This window comes from Tachypleus tridentatus, chromosome 1 (genome assembly GCF_004210375.1).
Source record: "Tachypleus tridentatus isolate NWPU-2018 chromosome 1, ASM421037v1, whole genome shotgun sequence".
Lineage (NCBI taxonomy): Eukaryota > Metazoa > Arthropoda > Merostomata > Xiphosura > Limulidae > Tachypleus > Tachypleus tridentatus.
In genome coordinates, this window is record NC_134825.1 from 176,765,450 (window position 1) to 176,788,118 (window position 22,669).

General features: G+C 32.1%; 1 protein-coding gene across 1 annotated transcript in view; it reads left to right on the forward strand.

Annotated features, from left to right (window-relative positions):
* The first annotated feature begins 1,312 nt into the window (after window positions 1-1,312).
* The window catches only part of LOC143233721 (cilia- and flagella-associated protein 57-like), a 97,673-nt gene continuing 76,316 nt past the window's right edge, over window positions 1,313-22,669 (forward strand). Inside the window, exon 1 of the mRNA XM_076470279.1 lies at window positions 1,313-1,372. Coding sequence (XP_076326394.1) covers window positions 1,313-1,372 — 60 coding nt within the window. The remainder of the gene's footprint in view (window positions 1,373-22,669) is intronic.

The following is a 22,669-nucleotide window of genomic DNA, read 5'->3' on the forward strand; positions in this document are numbered from 1 at the left end:
TTTGTGAAGCCATCTTCACCACTTGGAATAACATTCCAGCCAGCCTTCTGCAAACCCTTATATCGACCATGCCAAAGCGAATGTTTGCAGTTATTCGCAATGACGGCCGTGTAACTCACTACTGAGACCTCTTGTTGGGCATTTCCTACCCTGTTTAGGTATGGTCTTAAACTTTTAACCAGCTGGCATTTAAGCTAAGTTCATAGTGTTCACATTTTCCTTATTAAATGCTAAAATGTTTTTATTTTTATTTTCATCTTTCGAAGCTCTACTCAAATAAATGGTTGAGTCTAACAACGCAAATTGCATATTTTTTCTTTATGTTCATTGGCCTTAAGATTTTGGCCAGCAGTATATATATTTGAAAACTAAAGCAGTGTTATCACTAAGACAGAGAACTATAAATTTTTACACTAACTCTCCATGTTTGTGTTATTTTTCATGTCTGGTATCTCTAACAAGTTAAGTTAAAGTAATAATTGAATAGAAAGTTGAGAATAGTTGATTTTAATGTTTCACTTTAAAGTATGATTTAAGGTAATTGTTTTGTGGTTTACTGGAAAGTTGAACATAAAGAGAGAATTTAAACCTATGGAGAGATGAAATAAAATTTCGTGTTTTCATCTTTATTTTTCACAGTATATTTATGTAAAAGATGTGAAGAAAAATTATAGATGCGTTTAATGAGAAAACACATTAAGACCTAGAATGTTTTCATCGTGGGTTTAAATTCATTCCGACTCCTAGAAATCATCACGTAAGATTTAGATGTCCACTACCGATACCTTGTGGCTTACGGAAGTCTAGACGGCATCTAGCAAAGGCTAAACATATCTTGGTGAATATATATTCCTCAAGGGCAAAATGCTCGGAGAAAAAGTATTCCTATAAACAAACAACTTCCTTATTGAAAGGGGTTTTCGTTGAGACAACAGATGTCAGGCGACTAAGTCAGCAGCAGACAGTGATCCTTGCTCCGCTAACACTTTGTTCCCAGGAAAACGACTGTAATAGTCACGTGAGAAAGGAGTGCGGAAGTTGCCACATAGCATCCTGAACATAGAAACTGGCCGTTCTAATAGCAGGTGGTCAGTTGCTTAACCCAACATCGGTAATAACAATTACACCAATAAAAAGGGTAGCATTAATGACGATTGTACAACAGAATGTTACAGTGTAGATAATTCGATTTTGCAATAGCTTCCGTAAACATTGTTCAGAGGTCGCCACTTAAATCTAGCAAATCTCGCTGTCTCACATACACCACCTGTTGTACTGAGAGCCAAAAAGAACGCGAAGCCAAGAGCACGAAATGGAAGTGAAGGATTATACGGTTGTAAATCATGTTCAAGGATGTCGTTACTGGCTAAGTGTAAGCGTTAGGGAACTCAGAAAATAAGTCACTTCCAGCACGTTATGTGTGTAAACAGATATTAGCTGTTCTTGCTAAAAGAAAACTTACTCGGGAATAAATATTTTGAAAACGAAAACCAGTGTCTTTACATGTTAACTGTCTCTGGTCAAAGTTTTTGCAGATTGACTGTCTCTGACTAAAATCTTTACTTGTTGACCTTCTCTAGTTTAAATTTTTACATGTTGACTGTGTATGACTAAAGTATGGACATGTTGCCTGTGGCTTTTTAAATTCTGATTATTTTGGTTTATCAGTAAAAGTGTTAATACCCATACCAGCCGATGTGAGATATATAAAGACTAGTCTCTTCTTTTCCTACAAAAGTGTTTAATTTTTATCTGAAAACAAACACTTACTGAAGTTTCCAACATTATTACTGGTTCGGTTTAAATTAGCTTTTCTTTTCAGAAAATCAGCAAAAATGCGAAAAGTGCTCTGTAATTAAAAGTGATTCTATCATCGGTGACGCAAATAAGAAAAGTCTATTTGCAACGCTATAATCCAGGGTTTGATCCCCTGTAGATAGTCCACTTTGAAATAAACAAATCTTACTCGTACAGAAGTCCATAGTGTCAAGGAATTTGTGGGCAAGTTGTTCACAGAAAACAGATGTTCATTCGTTCCTCACCGACACGTAACCTTTTGTAAACAAAAGAATTTTGTGAAAAGTTTTGTTGTCTAGACTTTAATTATGGATGAAATGCTTCCAATAAAACCTTCATTTGTTTATTACTACAGTTGAGTAGATATTATACATACTACACATATGACATTATATGTTGTATTAACAGTTCCCTCGGTATCACTTTCTTAAGAAACATTGAAATCTGATAAGCGAAGGCCCGACATGGCCAAGTGTTTTAAGGCGTTCGACTCGTAATCCGACGGTCGCGGGGTCGAATCCCGGTCGCACCAAACATTCTCGCCCTTTCAGCTGTGGGGGCGTTATAACGTTACGATCAATCCCACTATTCGTTGGCGGTGGGTGGTGGTGACTAGCTCTCTTCCCTCTAGTCTTACATTGCTAAATTAGGGACGGCTAGCGCAGATAACCCTCGAGTAGCTTTCCGCGAAATTTAAAACAAACAAATTGATAAGTGAAACCCCGAATCTCTTTCACGACGTATTACAAAAAAAGCCTCCACTAACGTTCCCAAGATTTTATACAACGAAATATTTAGATTTTCCTTAAGTTTCATTCCAGTTGAAACATAACTTGTTCCACCCACTATGGGAATTCCCGCCATTATTGTTCACCTCACATAACAGTATAGACAGCGTGGCACTATCCACGATAACGCAGGTCCTGAAAAAAATTTACGAATAATGATTGGTTGATTCGGAAAGTAGTCTAGCCAATAAACACGTGTCTGTGGGTTGGTGTAAAACATGTTCATATGAGGGAAAGAAACAGCACATTTACAAAAATAAATTAGAAATGTTGCAGGCCACACACATCTCACTGTCATAAGCAGCACATTTAGAAAGTTAAATTAGAAATGTTGCAGGCCACACACATTTCACTGTTCATAAGCAGCATATTTAGAAAGTTAAATTAAAAATGTTGCAGGCCACACACATCTCACTGTTCATAAGCAGCACATTTAGAAAGTTAAATTAGAAATGTTGCAGGCCACACACATTTCACTGTTCATAAGCAGCATATTTAGAAAGTTAAATTAAAAATGTTGCAGGCCACACACATCTCACTGTTCATAAGCAGCACATTTAGAAAGTTAAATTAAAAATGTTGCAGGCCACACACATCTCACTGTTCATAAGCAGCACATTTAGAAAGTTAAATTAAAAATGTTGCAGGCCACACATATTTCACTGTTCATAAGCAGCATATTTAGAAAGTTAAATTAAAAATGTTGCAGGCCACACACATTTCACTGTTCATAAGCAGCACATTTAGAAAGTTAAATTAAAAATGTTGCAGGCCACACACATTTCACTGTTCATAAGCAGCATATTTAGAAAGTTAGATTAGAAATGTTGCAGGCCACACACATTTCACTGTTCATAAGCTGCATATTTAGAAAGTTAAATTAAAAATGTTGCAGGCCACACACATCTCACTGTTCATAAGCAGCACATTTAGAAAGTTAAATTAAAAATGTTGCAGGCCACACACATTTCACTGTTCATAAGCAGCACATTTAGAAAGTTAAATTAAAAATGTTGCAGGCCACACACATATCACTGTTCATAAGCAGCATATTTAGAAATTTAAATTAAAAATATTGCAGGCCACACACATCTCACTGTTCATAAGCTGCATATTTAGAAAGTTAAATTAAAAATGTTGCAGGCCACACACATCTCACTGTTCATAAGCAGCATATTTAGAAAGTTAAATTAAAAATGTTGCAGGCCACACACATTTCACTGTTCATAAATAAGGCGTGCAAACTATTTTGTTGCCGATTCGTCTTTTATACAGCAAAGCCATTGAAAGAATTGTCAATTAATAATGTCTTTAAACATCGCTCTTTCAGCCGTAGGGGCGTTATAATGTGACAGTCAATCCCATTATTCGTTGTTAAAACAGTAGACCAAGAGATGACGGTGGGTGGTGATGACTAGCTGCCTTCTTTCTAGTCTTATATTGCTAAATTAGCTCGTGTAGTTTTGCGCGAAATTCTAAAAACAAAGCAAACAGACTTTAAACATCTTTATGACTCTCTATTTGTTTGTTTGTAGGCATGCATATCTGTCTGTTTATTTATAAACGTGTATCTCTGTCAACATACCAGTCTGCCTCGTTATTTATGAACATGTATCTCTTTCGCTCTGTTTATTTGTAAAAATGTAACTCCATCTGTGCACTAATCGGTCTGTTTATTTATAAACATGTATTGCTGTGTGTATATCAGTCTGTTTATTTGTAAGCACAAACCTTTGTGTCTATACAAGTCTCTCTGTTTGTTTGTAAACATGTATCTCTATCTATATCTCTACATTTCTCCAATTCTACCAATGGTTCATGTATAAAAACAGTTTTTCTACAGCTGTCCACTACCAATGGTTCATGTATAAAACCAGTTTTTCTACAGCTGTCCACTACCAATGGTTCATGTATAAAAACAGTTTTTCTACAGCTGTCCACTACCAATGGTTCATGTATAAAAACAGATTTTCTACAGTTGTCCACTACCAATGGTTCATGTTATTTATGTTCTCTGTTCTACAACGTACTAGTCTCTTACGTCTTTGTAGTTTGTCTGAAACAGCATATTTTCATCACTGAATTATTTAATTATCAGGTTTTGTTATTGTCGCAGCTTTATCGTATATTTTATTTTGTAATTTAATAACAACGTTATTTGTTCCAGTAGTTTAGCATAGTTTTCTTTCAGTTGCAGTAAAGTGTAAAATAGGTGATAATAAAAAAATACGACAATTTGTGTTAACGTTGTGTTCCACGTTTCAAATCCGAGTGACCGTTCAACAACAGGCGTTCCTGCATGTAATGACCTATTACGGTTGATGAGTCGCTGGTGACAGGAGAAAGAGTTAAGTCAACTCTGTACTGAGTGGTTAAATCACTTTACCCACTCGTTCATGGCTGAGCCAGAGACCACACGCAGATGAGATACGAACAACATTGCTTCCTTGTAATGTCTTTAGCATTGAAAGATTTTTATCTCTTTGTTATCTCTCAGGTTTATTTGACAAAAAGAGCATGACACGGTGCCTTTCACCACCACACCTACAGGTACTATAATTTGTCTATGTAGACATTAAAACTGACACCCCCATTTCGCCTGCCATTTACCCAATTCGGGTGTTCTAATCTGTTCCGACACATTCCTCATAAAGGCGTCATCTATTGAGAAACTAAGGAAACAACACAAGATATTTAACCCAGAAAATGTTCTGTGAGACGCATCGGTCACATTTTGGTAAAAACTTCATAGTCACGAGAAATCACATCACTTAATGTTACATAAAGTAAAACATGATGTCAGAACGCACTTAATATTGCACTGTAATATCTTTTTCTACTTTAAGCACTGAACATCCACCTGAATGTCACGAGATTTCTCTGCTTTATTTGTTTTTTATTTATGATACCTTGGTGTTTTGTTTATGATTCTCTTACTCAGGTTACATTTTTGTTTTGTTTCTGATGTCTCTTATTTATGTTACATTGGTGTTGTGTTTCTGGAGTTTCTTATTTAGGTTACATTAGTGTTTTGTTTCTGATGGCTCTTATGTAGGTTACATTGGTGTTTTGTTTCTGATGTCTCTTGTAAACGTTACATTAGTGTTTTGTTTCTGGTGTTTCTTATTTCGGTTACATTGCTGTTTTATTTCTGATTCTCTTGTTTAGGTTACATTGGTGTTTTGTCTCTGATGTCTCTTGTATACGTGACATTGGTGTTTTGTTTCTGGTGTTTCTTATTTAGGTTACATTGCTATTTCATTTCTGATTCTCTTGTTTAGGTTACATTGGTGTTTTGTTTCTGATGTCTCTTGTATACGTTACATTAGTGTTTTGTTTCTGGTGTTTCTTATTTAGGTTACATTGCTGTTTTATTTCTGATTCTCTTATTTATGTTACATTGGTGTTTTGTTTCTGATGTTTAGGTTACATTGGTGATTTTTTGTGATGTCTCTTGTTTAGGCTACACTGGTGTTTTGTTTCTGATGTCTCTTATTTATGTTACATTTTTGTTTTGTTTCTGATGTCTCTTGTTTAGATTACATTGGTGTTTTGTTTCTGATGTCTCTTGTTTAGGTTACATTGCTGTTTTATTTCTGATTCTCTTATTTAGATTACATTTTTGTTTTGTTTCTGATGTCTCTTATTCAGGTTACATTGGTGTTTTGTTTTTGATGTCTCTTGTTTAGGTTACATTGGTGTTTTGTATCTGATGTCTCTTGTATACGTGACATTGGTGTTTTGTTTCTGGTGTTTCTTATTTAGGTTACATTGCTATTTCATTTCTGATTCTCTTGTTTAGGTTACATTGGTGTTTTGTTTCTGATGTCTCTTGTATACGTTACATTAGTGTCTTGTTTCTGGTGTTTCTTATTTAGGTTACATTGGTGTTTTGTTTTTGATGTCTCTTGTTTAGGTTACATTGGTGTTTTGTTTCTGATGTCTCTTGTATACGTTACATTAGTGTTTTGTTTCTGGTGTTTCTTATTTAGGTTACATTTTTGTTTTGTTTCTGATGTCTCTTGTTTAGGTTACATTGGTGTTTTGTTTCTGATGTCTCTTGTTTAGGTTGCATTGGTGTTTTGTTTCTGATGTCTCTTGTATACGTAACATTGATGTTTTGTTTCTGATGTCTCTTGTATACGTTACATTAGTGTTTTGTTTCTGGTGTTTCTTATTTAGGTTACATTGGTGTTTTGTTTCTGATGTCTCTTGTTTAGGTTACATTGGTGTTTTGTTTCTGATGTCTCTTGTATACGTTACATTAGTGTTTTGTTTCTGGTGTTTCTTATTTAGGTTACATTTTTGTTTTGTTTCTGATGTCTCTTGTTTAGATTACATTGGTGTTTTGTTTCTGATGTCTCTTGTTTAGGTTACATTACTGTTTTGTTTCTGATGTCTCTTATTGATGTTACATTGGTGTTTTACTTCTGATGTCTCTTGTTTAGGTTACATTGGTGTTTTGTTTCTGATGTCTCTTCTTTAAATTACATTGGTGTTTTGTCTCTGATGTCTCTTGTATACGTTATTAGTGTTTGTTTCTGGTGTTTCTTATTTAGGTTACATTGCTGTTTTATTTCTGATTCTCTTATTTATGTTACATTGGTGTTTTGTTTCTGATGTTTAGGTTACATTGGTGATTTTTTGTGATGTCTCTTGTTTAGGCTACATTGGTGTTTTGTTTCTGATGTCTTTTATTTATGTTACATTTTTGTTTTGTTTCTGATGTCTCTTGTTTAGGTTACATTGGTGTTTTGTTTCTGATGTCTCTTGTTTAGGTTGCATTGGTGTTTTGTTTCTGATGTCTCTTGTATACGTTACATTAATGTTTTGTTTTTGATGTTTTTTGTTTAGGTTACATTGGTGTTTTGTTTCTGATGTCTCTTGTTTAGGTTACATTGGTGTTTTGTTTTTGATGTCTCTTGTATACGTAACATTGATGTTTTGTTTCTGATGTCTCTTGTACACGTGACATTGGTGTTTTGTTTCTGGTGTTTCTTATTTAGGTTACATTGCTATTTCATTTCTGATTCTCTTGTTTAGGTTACATTGGTGTTTTGTTTCTGATGTCTCTTGTTTAGGTTACATTGGTGTTTTGTTTCTGATGTCTCTTGTATACGTTACATTAGTGTTTTGTTTCTGGTGTTTCTTATTTAGGTTACATTGCTGTTTTATTTCTGATTCTCTTATTTATGTTACATTGGTGTTTTGTTTCTGATGTTTAGGTTACATTGGTGTTTTTTTGTGATGTCTCTTGTTTAGGTTCCATTGGTGTTTTCTTTCTGATGTCTCTTATTTATGTTACATTTTTGTTTTGTTTCTGATGTCTCTTGTTTAGATTACATTGGTGTTTTGTTTCTGATGTCTCTTGTTTAGGTTACATTACTGTTTTGTTTCTGATTCTCTTATTTAGGTTACTTTTTTTTGTTTCTGATGTTCAGGTTACATTGGTGTTTTTTTTGTGATGTCTCTTGTTTAGATTACATTGGTGTTTTGTTTCTGATGTCTCTTGTTTAGGTTACATTGCTGTTTTATTTCTGATTCTCTTATTTAGATTACATTTTGTTTTGTTTCTGATGTCTCTTATTCAGGTTACATTGGTGTTTTGTTTTTGATGTCTCTTATGTAGGTTACATTGGTGTTTTGTTTCTGATGTCTCTTGTATACGTAACATTGGTGTTTTGTTTCTGATGGCTCTTATGTAGGTTACATTTTTGTTTTGTTTCTGATGGCTCTTATGTAGGTTACATTGGTGTTTTGTTTCTGATGTCTCTTGTATACGTTACATTAGTGTTTTGTTTCTGGTGTTTCTTATTTAGGTTACATTGCTGTTTTATTTCTGATTCTCTTGTTTAGGTTACATTGGTGTTTTGTCTCTGATGTCTCTTGTATACGTGACATTGGTGTTTTGTTTCTGGTGTTTCTTATTTAGGTTACATTGCTATTTCATTTCTGATTCTCTTGTTTAGGTTACATTGGTGTTTTGTTTCTGATGTCTCTTGTATATGTTACATTAGTGTTTTGTTTCTGGTGTTTCTTATTTAGGTTACATTGCTGTTTTATTTCTGATTCTCTTATTTATGTTACATTGGTGTTTTGTTTCTGATGTTTAGGTTACATTGGTGATTTTTTTTGTGATGTCTCTTGTTTAGGCTACATTGGTGTTTTGTTTCTGATGTCTCTTATTTATGTTACATTTTTGTTTTGTTTCTGATGTCTCTTGTTTAGATTACATTGGTGTTTTGTTTCTGATGTCTCTTGTTTAGGTTACATTGCTGTTTTATTTCTGATTCTCTTATTTAGATTACATTTTTGTTTTGTTTCTGATGTCTCTTATTCAGGTTACATTGGTGTTTTGTTTTTGATGTCTCTTGTTTAGGTTACATTGGTGTTTTGTATCTGATGTCTCTTGTATACGTGACATTGGTGTTTTGTTTCTGGTGTTTCTTATTTAGGTTACATTGCTATTTCATTTCTGATTCTCTTGTTTAGGTTACATTGGTGTTTTGTTTCTGATGTCTCTTGTTTAGGTTACATTGGTGTTTTCTTTCTGATGTCTCTTGTATACGTTACATTAGTGTTTTGTTTCTGGTGTTTCTTATTTAGGTTACATTGGTGTTTTGTTTTTGATGTCTCTTGTTTAGGTTACATTGGTGTTTTGTTTCTGATGTCTCTTGTATACGTTACATTAGTGTTTTGTTTCTGGTGTTTCTTATTTAGGTTACATTTTTGTTTTGTTTCTGATGTCTCTTGTTTAGGTTACATTGGTGTTTTGTTTCTGATGTCTCTTGTTTAGGTTGCATTGGTGTTTTGTTTCTGATGTCTCTTGTATACGTTACATTAGTGTTTTGTTTCTGGTGTTTCTTATTTAGGTTACATTGGTGTTTTGTTTCTGATGTCTCTTGTTTAGGTTACATTGGTGTTTTGTTTCTGATGTCTCTTGTATACGTTACATTAGTGTTTTGTTTCTGGTGTTTCTTATTTAGGTTACATTTTTGTTTTGTTTCTGATGTCTCTTGTTTAGGTTACATTGGTGTTTTGTTTCTGATGTCTCTTGTTTAGGTTACATTGGTGTTTTGTTTCTGATGTCTCTTGTATACGTTACATTAATGTTTTGTTTTTGATGTTTTTTGTTTAGGTTACATTGGTGTTTTGTTTCTGATGTCTCTTGTTTAGGTTACATTGGTGTTTTGTTTTTGATGTCTCTTGTATACGTAACATTGATGTTTTGTTTCTGATGTCTCTTGTATACGTGACATTGGTGTTTTGTTTCTGGTGTTTCTTATTTAGGTTACATTGCTATTTCATTTCTGATTCTCTTGTTTAGGTTACATTGGTGTTTTGTTTCTGATGTCTCTTGTTTAGGTTACATTGGTGTTTTGTTTCTGATGTCTCTTGTATACGTTACATTAGTGTTTTGTTTCTGGTGTTTCTTATTTAGGTTACATTGCTGTTTTATTTCTGATTCTCTTATTTATGTTACATTGGTGTTTTGTTTCTGATGTTTAGGTTACATTGGTGTTTTTTTGTGATGTCTCTTGTTTAGGTTCCATTGGTGTTTTCTTTCTGATGTCTCTTATTTATGTTACATTTTGTTTTGTTTCTGATGTCTCTTGTTTAGATTACATTGGTGTTTTGTTTCTGATGTCTCTTGTTTAGGTTACATTACTGTTTTGTTTCTGATTCTCTTATTTAGGTTACTTTTTTTTGTTTCTGATGTCTCTTATTTATGTTACATTGGTGTTTTACTTCTGATGTCTCTTCTTTAAATTACATTGGTGTTTTGTTTCTGATGTCTCTTGTATACGTTACATTAGTGTTTTGTTTCTGGTGTTTCTTATTTAGGTTATATTGCTGTTTTATTTCTGATTCTCTTATTTATGTTACATTGGTGTTTTGTTTCTGATGTTCAGGTTACATTGGTGTTTTTTTTGTGATGTCTCTTGTTTAGATTACATTGGTGTTTTGTTTCTGATGTCTCTTGTTTAGGTTACATTGCTGTTTTATTTCTGATTCTCTTATTTAGATTACATTTTTGTTTTGTTTCTGATGTCTCTTATTCAGGTTACATTGGTGTTTTGTTTTTGATGTCTCTTATGTAGGTTACATTGGTGTTTTGTTTCTGATGTCTCTTGTATACGTAACATTGGTGTTTTGTTTCTGATGGCTCTTATGTAGGTTACATTTTTGTTTTGTTTCTGATGGCTCTTATGTAGGTTACATTGGTGTTTTGTTTCTGATGTCTCTTGTATACGTTACATTAGTGTTTTGTTTCTGGTGTTTCTTATTTAGGTTACATTGCTGTTTTATTTCTGATTCTCTTGTTTAGGTTACATTGGTGTTTTGTCTCTGATGTCTCTTGTATACGTGACATTGGTGTTTTGTTTCTGGTGTTTCTTATTTAGGTTACATTGCTATTTCATTTCTGATTCTCTTGTTTAGGTTACATTGGTGTTTTGTTTCTGATGTCTCTTGTATACGTTACATTAGTGTTTTGTTTCTGGTGTTTCTTATTTAGGTTACATTGCTGTTTTATTTCTGATTCTCTTATTTATGTTACATTGGTGTTTTGTTTCTGATGTTTAGGTTACATTGGTGATTTTTTGTGATGTCTCTTGTTTAGGCTACATTGGTGTTTTGTTTCTGATGTCTCTTATTTATGTTACATTTTTGTTTTGTTTCTGATGTCTCTTGTTTAGATTACATTGGTGTTTTGTTTCTGATGTCTCTTGTTTAGGTTACATTGCTGTTTTATTTCTGATTCTCTTATTTAGATTACATTTTTGTTTTGTTTCTGATGTCTCTTATTCAGGTTACATTGGTGTTTTGTTTTTGATGTCTCTTGTTTAGGTTACATTGGTGTTTTGTATCTGATGTCTCTTGTATACGTGACATTGGTGTTTTGTTTCTGGTGTTTCTTATTTAGGTTACATTGCTATTTCATTTCTGATTCTCTTGTTTAGGTTACATTGGTGTTTTGTTTCTGATGTCTCTTGTTTAGGTTACATTGGTGTTTTCTTTCTGATGTCTCTTGTATACGTTACATTAGTGTTTTGTTTCTGGTGTTTCTTATTTAGGTTACATTGGTGTTTTGTTTTTGATGTCTCTTGTTTAGGTTACATTGGTGTTTTGTTTCTGATGTCTCTTGTATACGTTACATTAGTGTTTTGTTTCTGGTGTTTCTTATTTAGGTTACATTTTTGTTTTGTTTCTGATGTCTCTTGTTTAGGTTACATTGGTGTTTTGTTTCTGATGTCTCTTGTTTAGGTTGCATTGGTGTTTTGTTTCTGATGTCTCTTGTATACGTTACATTAGTGTTTTGTTTCTGGTGTTTCTTATTTAGGTTACATTGGTGTTTTGTTTCTGATGTCTCTTGTTTAGGTTACATTGGTGTTTTGTTTCTGATGTCTCTTGTATACGTTACATTAGTGTTTTGTTTCTGGTGTTTCTTATTTAGGTTACATTTTTGTTTTGTTTCTGATGTCTCTTGTTTAGATTACATTGGTGTTTTTTTGTGATGTCTCTTGTTTAGGTTACATTGCTGTTTTATTTCTGATTCTCTTATTTAGATTACATTTTTGTTTTGTTTCTGATGTCTCTTGTTTAGGTTACATTGCTGTTTTATTTCTGATTCTCTTATTTAGATTACATTTTTGTTGTGTTTCTCGTGTCTCTTATTCAGGTTACATTGGTGTTTTGTTTTTGATGTCTCTTGTTTAGGTTACATTGGTGTTTTGTTTTTGATGTCTCTTGTTTAGGTTACATTGGTGTTTTGTTTCTGATGTCTCTTGTATACGTAACATTGGTGTTTTGTTTCTGATGTCTCTTGTATACGTTACATTAGTGTTTTGTTTCTGGTGTTTAATTTAGGTTACATTGCTGTTTTATTTCTGATTCTCTTGTTTAGGTTACATTGGTGTTTTGTTTTTGATGTCTCATGTTTAGGTTACATTGGTGTTTTGTTTCTGATGTCTCTTGTTTAGGTTACATTGGTGTTTTGTTTCTGATGTCTCTTGTATACGTTACATTAGTGTTTTGTTTCTGGTGTTTCTTATTTAGGTTACATTGGTGTTTTGTTTCTGATGTTTAGGTTACATTGGTGTTTTTTTGTGATGTCTCTTGTTTAGGTTACATTGGTGTTTTGTTTCTGATGTCTCTTCTTTAGGTTACATTGCTGTTTTGTTTTTGATGTTTCTTGTTTAGGTTACATTGGTGTTTTGTTTCTGATGTCTCTTGTATACGTGACATTGGTGTTTTGTTTCTGGTGTTTCTTATTTAGGTTACATTGCTGTTTTATTTCTGATTCTCTTATTTATGTTACATTGGTGTTTTGTTTCTGATGTTTAGGTTACATTGGTGTTTTTTTGTGAAGTCTCTTGTTTAGGTTACATTGGTGTTTTGTTTCTGATGTCTTTTATTTATGTTACATTTTTGTTTTGTTTCTGATGTCTCTTGTTTAGGTTACATTGCTGTTTTATTTCTGATTCTCTTATTTAGATTACATTTTTGTTTTGTTTCTGATGTCTCTTATTCAGGTTACATTGGTGTTTTGTTGTTGATGTCTCTTGTTTAGGTTACATTGGTGTTTTGTTTTTGATGTCTCTTGTTTAGGTTACATTGGTGTTTTGTTTCGGATTCTCTTATTTATGTTACATTGGTGTTTTGTTTCTGATATCTCTTGTTTAGATTACATTGGTGTTTTGTTTTTGATGTCTCTTGTTTAGGTTACATTGGTGTTTTGTTTCTGATGTCTCTTGTATACGTTACATTGGTGTTTTGTTTCTGGTGTTTCTTATTTAGGTTACATTGCTGTTTTATTTCTGATTCTCTTATTTATGTTACATTGGTGTTTTGTTTCTGATGTTTAGGTTACATTGGTGTTTTTTTGTGATGTCTCTTGTTTAGGTTACATTGGTGTTTTGTTTCTGATGTCTCTTATTTATGTTACATTTTTGTTTTGTTTCTGATGTCTCTTGTTTAGATTACATTGGTGTTTTGTTTCTGATGTCTCTTGTTTAGGTTACATTGGTGTTTTATTTCTGATTCTCTTATTTAGATTACATTTTTGTTTTGTTTCTGATGTCTCTTGTTTAGGTTACATTGGTGTTTTGTTTTGATGTTTTTGTTTAGGTTACATTGGTGTTTTGTTTCTGATGTCTCTTGTTTAGGTTACATTGGTGTTTTGTTTCTGATGTCTCTTGTATACGTTACATTAGTGTTTTGTTTCTGGTGTTTCTTATTTAGGTTACATTGCTGTTTTATTTCTGATTCTCTTATTTATGTTACATTGGTGTTTTGTTTCTGATGTTTAGGTTACATTGGTGTTTTTTTGTGATGTCTCTTGTTTAGGTTACATTGGTGTTTTGTTTCTGATGTCTTTTATTTATGTTACATTTTTGTTTTGTTTCTGATGTCTCTTGTTTAGGTTACATTGCTGTTTTATTTCTGATTCTCTTATTTAGATTACATTTTGTTTTGTTTCTGATGTCTCTTATTTAGGTTACATTGGTGTTTTGTTGTTGATGTCTCTTGTTTAGGTTACATTGGTGTTTTGTTTTTGATGTCTCTTGTTTAGGTTACATTGGTGTTTTGTTTCGGATTCTCTTATTTATGTTACATTGGTGTTTTGTTTCTGATATCTCTTGTTTAGATTACATTGGTGTTTTGTTTTTGATGTCTCTTGTTTAGGTTACATTGGTGTTTTGTTTCTGATGTCTCTTGTATACGTGACATTGGTGTTTTGTTTCTGGTGTTTCTTATTTAGGTTACATTGCTGTTTTATTTCTGATTCTCTTATTTATGTTAGATTGGTGTTTTGTTTCTGATGTTTAGGTTACATTGGTGTTTTTTTGTGATGTCTCTTGTTTAGGTTACATTGGTGTTTTGTTTCTGATGTCTCTTATTTATGTTACATTTTTGTTTTGTTTCTGATGTCTCTTGTTTAGATTACATTGGTGTTTTGTTTCTGATGTCTCTTCTTTAGGTTGCATTGGTGTTTTATTTCTGATTCTCTTATTTAGATTACATTTTTGTTTTGTTTCTGATGTCTCTTGTTTAGGTTACATTGGTGTTTTGCTTTTGATGTTTTTTGTTTAGGTTACATTGGTGTTTTGTTTCTGATTCTCTTGTTTAGGTTACATTGGTGTTTTGTTTCTGATGTCTCTTGTATACGTTACATTAGTGTTTTGTTTCTGGTGTTTCTTATTTAGGTTACATTGCTGTTTTATTTCTGATTCTCTTATTTATGTTACATTGGTGTTTTGTTTCTGATGTTTAGGTTACATTGGTGTTTTTTTGTGATGTCTCTTGTTTAGGTTACATTGGTGTTTTGTTTCTGATGTCTCTTATTTATGTTACATTTTTGTTTTGTTTCTGATGTCTCTTGTTTAGATTACATTGGTGTTTTGTTTCTGATGTCTCTTGTTTAGGTTACATTGCTGTTTTATTTCTGATTCTCTTATTTAGATTACATTTTTGTTTTGTTTCTGATGTCTCTTATTCAGGTTACATTGGTGTTTTGTTTTTGATGTCTCTTGTTTAGGTTACATTGGTGTTTTGTATCTGATGTCTCTTGTATACGTGACATTGGTGTTTTGTTTCTGGTGTTTCTTATTTAGGTTACATTGCTATTTCATTTCTGATTCTCTTGTTTAGGTTACATTGGTGTTTTGTTTCTGATGTCTCTTGTATACGTTACATTAGTGTTTTGTTTCTGGTGTTTCTTATTTAGGTTACATTGGTGTTTTGTTTTTGATGTCTCTTGTTTAGGTTACATTGGTGTTTTGTTTCTGATGTCTCTTGTATACGTTACATTAGTGTTTTGTTTCTGGTGTTTCTTATTTAGGTTACATTTTTGTTTTGTTTCTGATGTCTCTTGTTTAGGTTACATTGGTGTTTTGTTTCTGATGTCTCTTGTTTAGGTTGCATTGGTGTTTTGTTTCTGATGTCTCTTGTATAATGTTACATTGATGTTTTGTTTCTGATGTCTCTTGTATATGTTACATTAGTGTTTTGTTTCTGGTGTTTCTTATTTAGGTTACATTGGTGTTTTGTTTCTGATGTCTCTTGTTTAGGTTACATTGGTGTTTTGTTTCTGATGTCTCTTGTATACGTTACATTAGTGTTTTGTTTCTGGTGTTTCTTATTTAGGTTACATTTTGTTTTGTTTCTGATGTCTCTTGTTTAGATTACATTGGTGTTTTGTTTCTGATGTCTCTTGTTTAGGTTACATTACTGTTTTGTTTCTGATGTCTCTTATTTATGTTACATTGGTGTTTTGTTTCTGATGTCTCTTGTTTAGGTTACATTGGTGTTTTGTTTCTGATGTCTCTTCTTTAAATTACATTGGTGTTTTGTCTCTGATGTCTCTTGTATACGTTACATTAGTGTTTTGTTTCTGGTGTTTCTTATTTAGGTTACATTGCTGTTTTATTTCTGATTCTCTTATTTATGTTACATTGGTGTTTTGTTTCTGATGTTTAGGTTACATTGGTGTTTTTTTTGTGATGTCTCTTGTTTAGGTTACATTGGTGTTTTGTTTCTGATGTCTTTATTTATGTTACATTTTTGTTTTGTTTCTGATGTCTCTTGTTTAGGTTACATTGGTGTTTTGTTTCTGATGTCTCTTGTTTAGGTTGCATTGGTGTTTTGTTTCTGATGTCTCTTGTATACGTTACATTAGTGTTTTGTTTTTGATGTTTTTTGTTTAGGTTACATTGGTGTTTTGTTTCTGATGTCTCTTGTTTAGGTTACATTGGTGTTTTGTTTTTGATGTCTCTTGTATACGTAACATTGATGTTTTGTTTCTGATGTCTCTTGTATACGTGACATTGGTGTTTTGTTTCTGGTGTTTCTTATTTAGGTTACATTGCTATTTCATTTCTGATTCTCTTGTTTAGGTTACATTGGTGTTTTGTTTCTGATGTCTCTTGTTTAGGTTACATTGGTGTTTTGTTTCTGATGTCTCTTGTATACGTTACATTAGTGTTTTGTTTCTGGTGTTTCTTATTTAGGTTACATTGCTGTTTTATTTCTGATTCTCTTATTTATGTTACATTGGTGTTTTGTTTCTGATGTTTAGGTTACATTGGTGTTTTTTTGTGATGTCTCTTGTTTAGGTTCCATTGGTGTTTTCTTTCTGATGTCTCTTATTTATGTTACATTTTTGTTTTGTTTCTGATGTCTCTTGTTTAGATTACATTGGTGTTTTGTTTCTGATGTCTCTTGTTTAGGTTACATTACTGTTTTGTTTCTGATTCTCTTATTTAGGTTACTTTTTTTTGTTTCTGATGTCTCTTATTTATGTTACATTGGTGTTTTGTTTCTGATGTCTCTTCTTTAAATTACATTGGTGTTTTGTTTCTGATGTCTCTTGTATACGTTACATTAGTGTTTTGTTTCTGGTGTTTCTTATTTAGGTTATATTGCTGTTTTATTTCTGATTCTCTTATTTATGTTACATTGGTGTTTTGTTTCTGATGTTCAGGTTACATTGGTGTTTTTTTTGTGATGTCTCTTGTTTAGATTACATTGGTGTTTTGTTTCTGATGTCTCTTGTTTAGGTTACATTGCTGTTTTATTTCTGATTCTCTTATTTAGATTACATTTTTGTTTTGTTTCTGATGTCTCTTATTCAGGTTACATTGGTGTTTTGTTTTTGATGTCTCTTATGTAGGTTACATTGGTGTTTTGTTTCTGATGTCTCTTGTATACGTAACATTGGTGTTTTGTTTCTGATGGCTCTTATGTAGGTTACATTTTTGTTTTCTTTCTGATGGCTCTTATGTAGGTTACATTGGTGTTTTGTTTCTGATGTCTCTTGTATACGTTACATTAGTGTTTTGTTTCTGGTGTTTCTTATTTAGGTTACATTGCTGTTTTATTTCTGATTCTCTTGTTTAGGTTACATTGGTGTTTTGTCTCTGAAGTCTCTTGTATACGTGACATTGGTGTTTTGTTTCTGGTGTTTCTTATTTAGGTTACATTGCTATTTCATTTCTGATTCTCTTGTTTAGGTTACATTGGTGTTTTGTTTCTGATGTCTCTTGTATACGTTACATTAGTGTTTTGTTTCTGGTGTTTCTTATTTAGGTTACATTGCTGTTTTATTTCTGATTCTCTTATTTATGTTACATTGGTGTTTTGTTTCTGATGTTTAGGTTACATTGGTGATTTTTTGTGATGTCTCTTGTTTAGGCTACATTGGTGTTTTGTTTCTGATGTCTCTTATTTATGTTACATTTTTGTTTTGTTTCTGATGTCTCTTGTTTAGATTACATTGCTGTTTTATTTCTGATTCTCTTATTTAGATTACATTTTTGTTTTGTTTCTGATGTCTCTTATTCAGGTTACATTGGTGTTTTGTTTTTGATGTCTCTTGTTTAGGTTACATTGGTGTTTTGTATCTGATGTCTCTTGTATACGTGACATTGGTGTTTTGTTTCTGGTGTTTCTTATTTAGGTTACATTGCTATTTCATTTCTGATTCTCTTGTTTAGGTTACATTGGTGTTTTGTTTCTGATGTCTCTTGTTTAGGTTACATTGGTGTTTTCTTTCTGATGTCTCTTGTATACGTTACATTAGTGTTTTGTTTCTGGTGTTTCTTATTTAGGTTACATTGGTGTTTTGTTTTTGATGTCTCTTGTTTAGGTTACATTGGTGTTTTGTTTCTGATGTCTCTTGTATACGTTACATTAGTGTTTTGTTTCTGGTGTTTCTTATTTAGGTTACATTTTTGTTTTGTTTCTGATGTCTCTTGTTTAGGTTACATTGGTGTTTTGTTTCTGATGTCTCTTGTTTAGGTTGCATTGGTGTTTTGTTTCTGATGTCTCTTGTATAATGTTACATTAGTGTTTTGTTTCTGGTGTTTCTTATTTAGGTTACATTGGTGTTTTGTTTCTGATGTCTCTTGTTTAGGTTACATTGGTGTTTTGTTTCTGATGTCTCTTGTATACGTTACATTAGTGTTTTGTTTCTGGTGTTTCTTATTTAGGTTACATTTTTGTTTTGTTTCTGATGTCTCTTGTTTAGATTACATTGGTGTTTTTTTGTGATGTCTCTTGTTTAGGTTACATTGCTGTTTTATTTCTGATTCTCTTATTTAGATTACATTTTTGTTTTGTTTCTGATGTCTCTTGTTTAGGTTACATTGCTGTTTTATTTCTGATTCTCTTATTTAGATTACATTTTTGTTGTGTTTCTCGTGTCTCTTATTCATGTTACATTGGTGTTTTGTTTTTGATGTCTCTTGTTTAGGTTACATTGGTGTTTTGTTTTTGATGTCTCTTGTTTAGGTTACATTGGTGTTTTGTTTCTGATGTCTCTTGTATACGTAACATTGGTGTTTTGTTTCTGATGTCTCTTGTATACGTTACATTAGTGTTTTGTTTTTGGTGTTTAATTTAGGTTACATTGCTGTTTTATTTCTGATTCTCTTGTTTAGGTTACATTGGTGTTTTTGATGTCTCATGTTTAGGTTACATTGGTGTTTTGTTTCTGATGTCTCTTGTTTAGGTTACATTGGTGTTTTGTTTCTGATGTCTCTTGTATACGTTACATTAGTGTTTTGTTTCTGGTGTTTCTTATTTAGGTTACATTGGTGTTTTGTTTCTGATGTTTAGGTTACATTGGTGTTTTTTTGTGATGTCTCTTGTTTAGGTTACATTGGTGTTTTGTTTCTGATGTCTCTTCTTTAGGTTACATTGTTTTGTTTTGTTTTTGATGTTTCTTGTTTAGGTTACATTGGTGTTTTGTTTCTGATGTCTCTTGTATACGTGACATTGGTGTTTTGTTTCTGATGGCTCTTATGTAAGTTACATTTTTGTTTTGTTTCTGATGGCTCTTATGTAGGTTACATTGGTGTTTTGTTTCTGATGTCTCTTGTATACGTTACATTAGTGTTTTGTTTCTGGTGTTTCTTATTTAGGTTACATTGCTGTTTTATTTCTGATTCTCTTGTTTAGGTTACATTGGTGTTTTGTTTCTGATGTCTCTTGTATACGTTACATTAGTGTTTTGTTTCTGGTGTTTCTTATTTAGGTTACATTGCTGTTTTATTTCTGATTCTCTTATTTATGTTACATTGGTGTTTTGTTTCTGATGTTTAGGTTACATTGGTGATTTTTTGTGATGTCTCTTGTTTAGGCTACATTGGTGTTTTGATTCTGATGTCTCTTATTTATGTTACATTTTTGTTTTGTTTCTGATGTCTCTTGTTTAGATTACATTGGTGTTTTGTTTCTGATGTCTCTTGTTTAGGTTACATTGCTGTTTTATTTCTGATTCTCTTATTTAGATTACATTTTGTTTTGTTTCTGATGTCTCTTATTCAGGTTACATTGGTGTTTTGTTTTGATGTCTCTTGTTTAGGTTACATTGGTGTTTTGTATCTGATGTCTCTTGTATACGTGACATTGGTGTTTTGTTTCTGGTGTTTCTTATTTAGGTTACATTGCTATTTCATTTCTGATTCTCTTGTTTAGGTTACATTGGTGTTTTGTTTCTGATGTCTCTTGTTTAGGTTACATTGGTGTTTTCTTTCTGATGTCTCTTGTATATGTTACATTAGTGTTTTGTTTCTGGTGTTTCTTATTTAGGTTACATTGGTGTTTTGTTTTTGATGTCTCTTGTTTAGGTTACATTGGTGTTTTGTTTCTGATGTCTCTTGTATATGTTACATTAGTGTTTTGTTTCTGGTGTTTCTTATTTAGGTTACATTTTTGTTTTGTTTCTGATGTCTCTTGTTTAGGTTACATTGGTGTTTTGTTTCTGATGTCTCTTGTTTAGGTTGCATTGGTGTTTTGTTTCTGATGTCTCTTGTATAATGTTACATTAGTGTTTTGTTTCTGGTGTTTCTTATTTAGGTTACATTGGTGTTTTGTTTCTGATGTCTCTTGTTTAGGTTACATTGGTGTTTTGTTTCTGATGTCTCTTGTATAATGTTACATTAGTGTTTTGTTTCTGGTGTTTCTTATTTAGGTTACATTTTGTTTTGTTTCTGATGTCTCTTGTTTAGATTACATTGGTGTTTTTTTTGTGATGTCTCTTGTTTAGGTTACATTGCTGTTTTATTTCTGATTCTCTTATTTAGATTACATTTTTGTTTTGTTTCTGATGTCTCTTGTTTAGGTTACATTGCTGTTTTATTTCTGATTCTCTTATTTAGATTACATTTTGTTGTGTTTCTCGTGTCTCTTATTCAGGTTACATTGGTGTTTTGTTTTTGATGTCTCTTGTTTAGGTTACATTGGTGTTTTGTTTTGATGTCTCTTGTTTAGGTTACATTGGTGTTTTGTTTCTGATGTCTCTTGTATATGCAACATTGGTGTTTTGTTTCTGATGTCTCTTGTATATGTTACATTAGTGTTTTGTTTCTGGTGTTTAATTTAGGTTACATTGCTGTTTTATTTCTGATTCTCTTGTTTAGGTTACATTGGTGTTTTGTTTTGATGTCTCATGTTTAGGTTACATTGGTGTTTTGTTTCTGATGTCTCTTGTTTAGGTTACATTGGTGTTTTGTTTCTGATGTCTCTTGTATATGTTACATTAGTGTTTTGTTTCTGGTGTTTCTTATTTAGGTTACATTGGTGTTTTGTTTCTGATGTTTAGGTTACATTGGTGTTTTTTTTGTGATGTCTCTTGTTTAGGTTACATTGGTGTTTTGTTTCTGATGTCTCTTCTTTAGGTTACATTGCTGTTTTGTTTTTGATGTTTCTTGTTTAGGTTACATTGGTGTTTTGTTTCTGATGTCTCTTGTATATGTGACATTGGTGTTTTGTTTCTGGTGTTTCTTATTTAGGTTACATTGCTGTTTTATTTCTGATTCTCTTATTTATGTTACATTGGTGTTTTGTTTCTGATGTTTAGGTTACATTGGTGTTTTTTTGTGATGTCTCTTGTTTAGGTTACATTGGTGTTTTGTTTCTGATGTCTTTTATTTATGTTACATTTTTGTTTTGTTTCTGATGTCTCTTGTTTAGGTTACATTGCTGTTTTATTTCTGATTCTCTTATTTAGATTACATTTTTGTTTTGTTTCTGATGTCTCTTATTCAGGTTACATTGGTGTTTTGTTGTTGATGTCTCTTGTTTAGGTTACATTGGTGTTTTGTTTTGATGTCTCTTGTTTAGGTTACATTGGTGTTTTGTTTCTGATCTCTCTTATTTATGTTACATTGGTGTTTTGTTTCTGATATCTCTTGTTTAGATTACATTGGTGTTTTGTTTTTGATGTCTCTTGTTTAGGTTACATTGGTGTTTTGTTTCTGATGTCTCTTGTATACGTGACATTGGTGTTTTGTTTCTGGTGTTTCTTATTTAGGTTACATTGCTGTTTTATTTCTGATTCTCTTATTTATGTTAGATTGGTGTTTTGTTTCTGATGTTTAGGTTACATTGGTGTTTTTTTGTGATGTCTCTTGTTTAGGTTACATTGGTGTTTTGTTTCTGATGTCTCTTATTTATGTTACATTTTTGTTTTGTTTCTGATGTCTCTTGTTTAGATTACATTGGTGTTTTGTTTCTGATGTCTCTTCTTTAGGTTGCATTGGTGTTTTATTTCTGATTCTCTTATTTAGATTACATTTTTGTTTTGTTTCTGATGTCTCTTGTTTAGGTTACATTGGTGTTTTGTTTTTGATGTTTTTTGTTTAGGTTACATTGGTGTTTTGTTTCTGATGTCTCTTGTTTAGGTTACATTGGTGTTTTGTTTTTGATGTCTCTTGTATACGTAACATTGATGTTTTGTTTCTGATGTCTCTTGTATACGTGACATTGGTGTTTTGTTTCTGGTGTTTCTTATTTAGGTTACATTGCTATTTCATTTCTGATTCTCTTGTTTAGGTTACATTGGTGTTTTGTTTCTGATGTCTCTTGTTTAGGTTATATTGGTGTTTTGTTTCTGATGTCTCTTGTATACGTTACATTAGTGTTTTGTTTCTGGTGTTTCTTATTTAGGTTACATTGGTGTTTTGTTTTTGATGTTTTTTGTTTAGGTTACATTGGTGTTTTGTTTCTGATGTCTCTTGTTTAGGTTACATTGGTGTTTTGTTTTGATGTCTCTTATTTATGTTACATTTTGTTTTGTT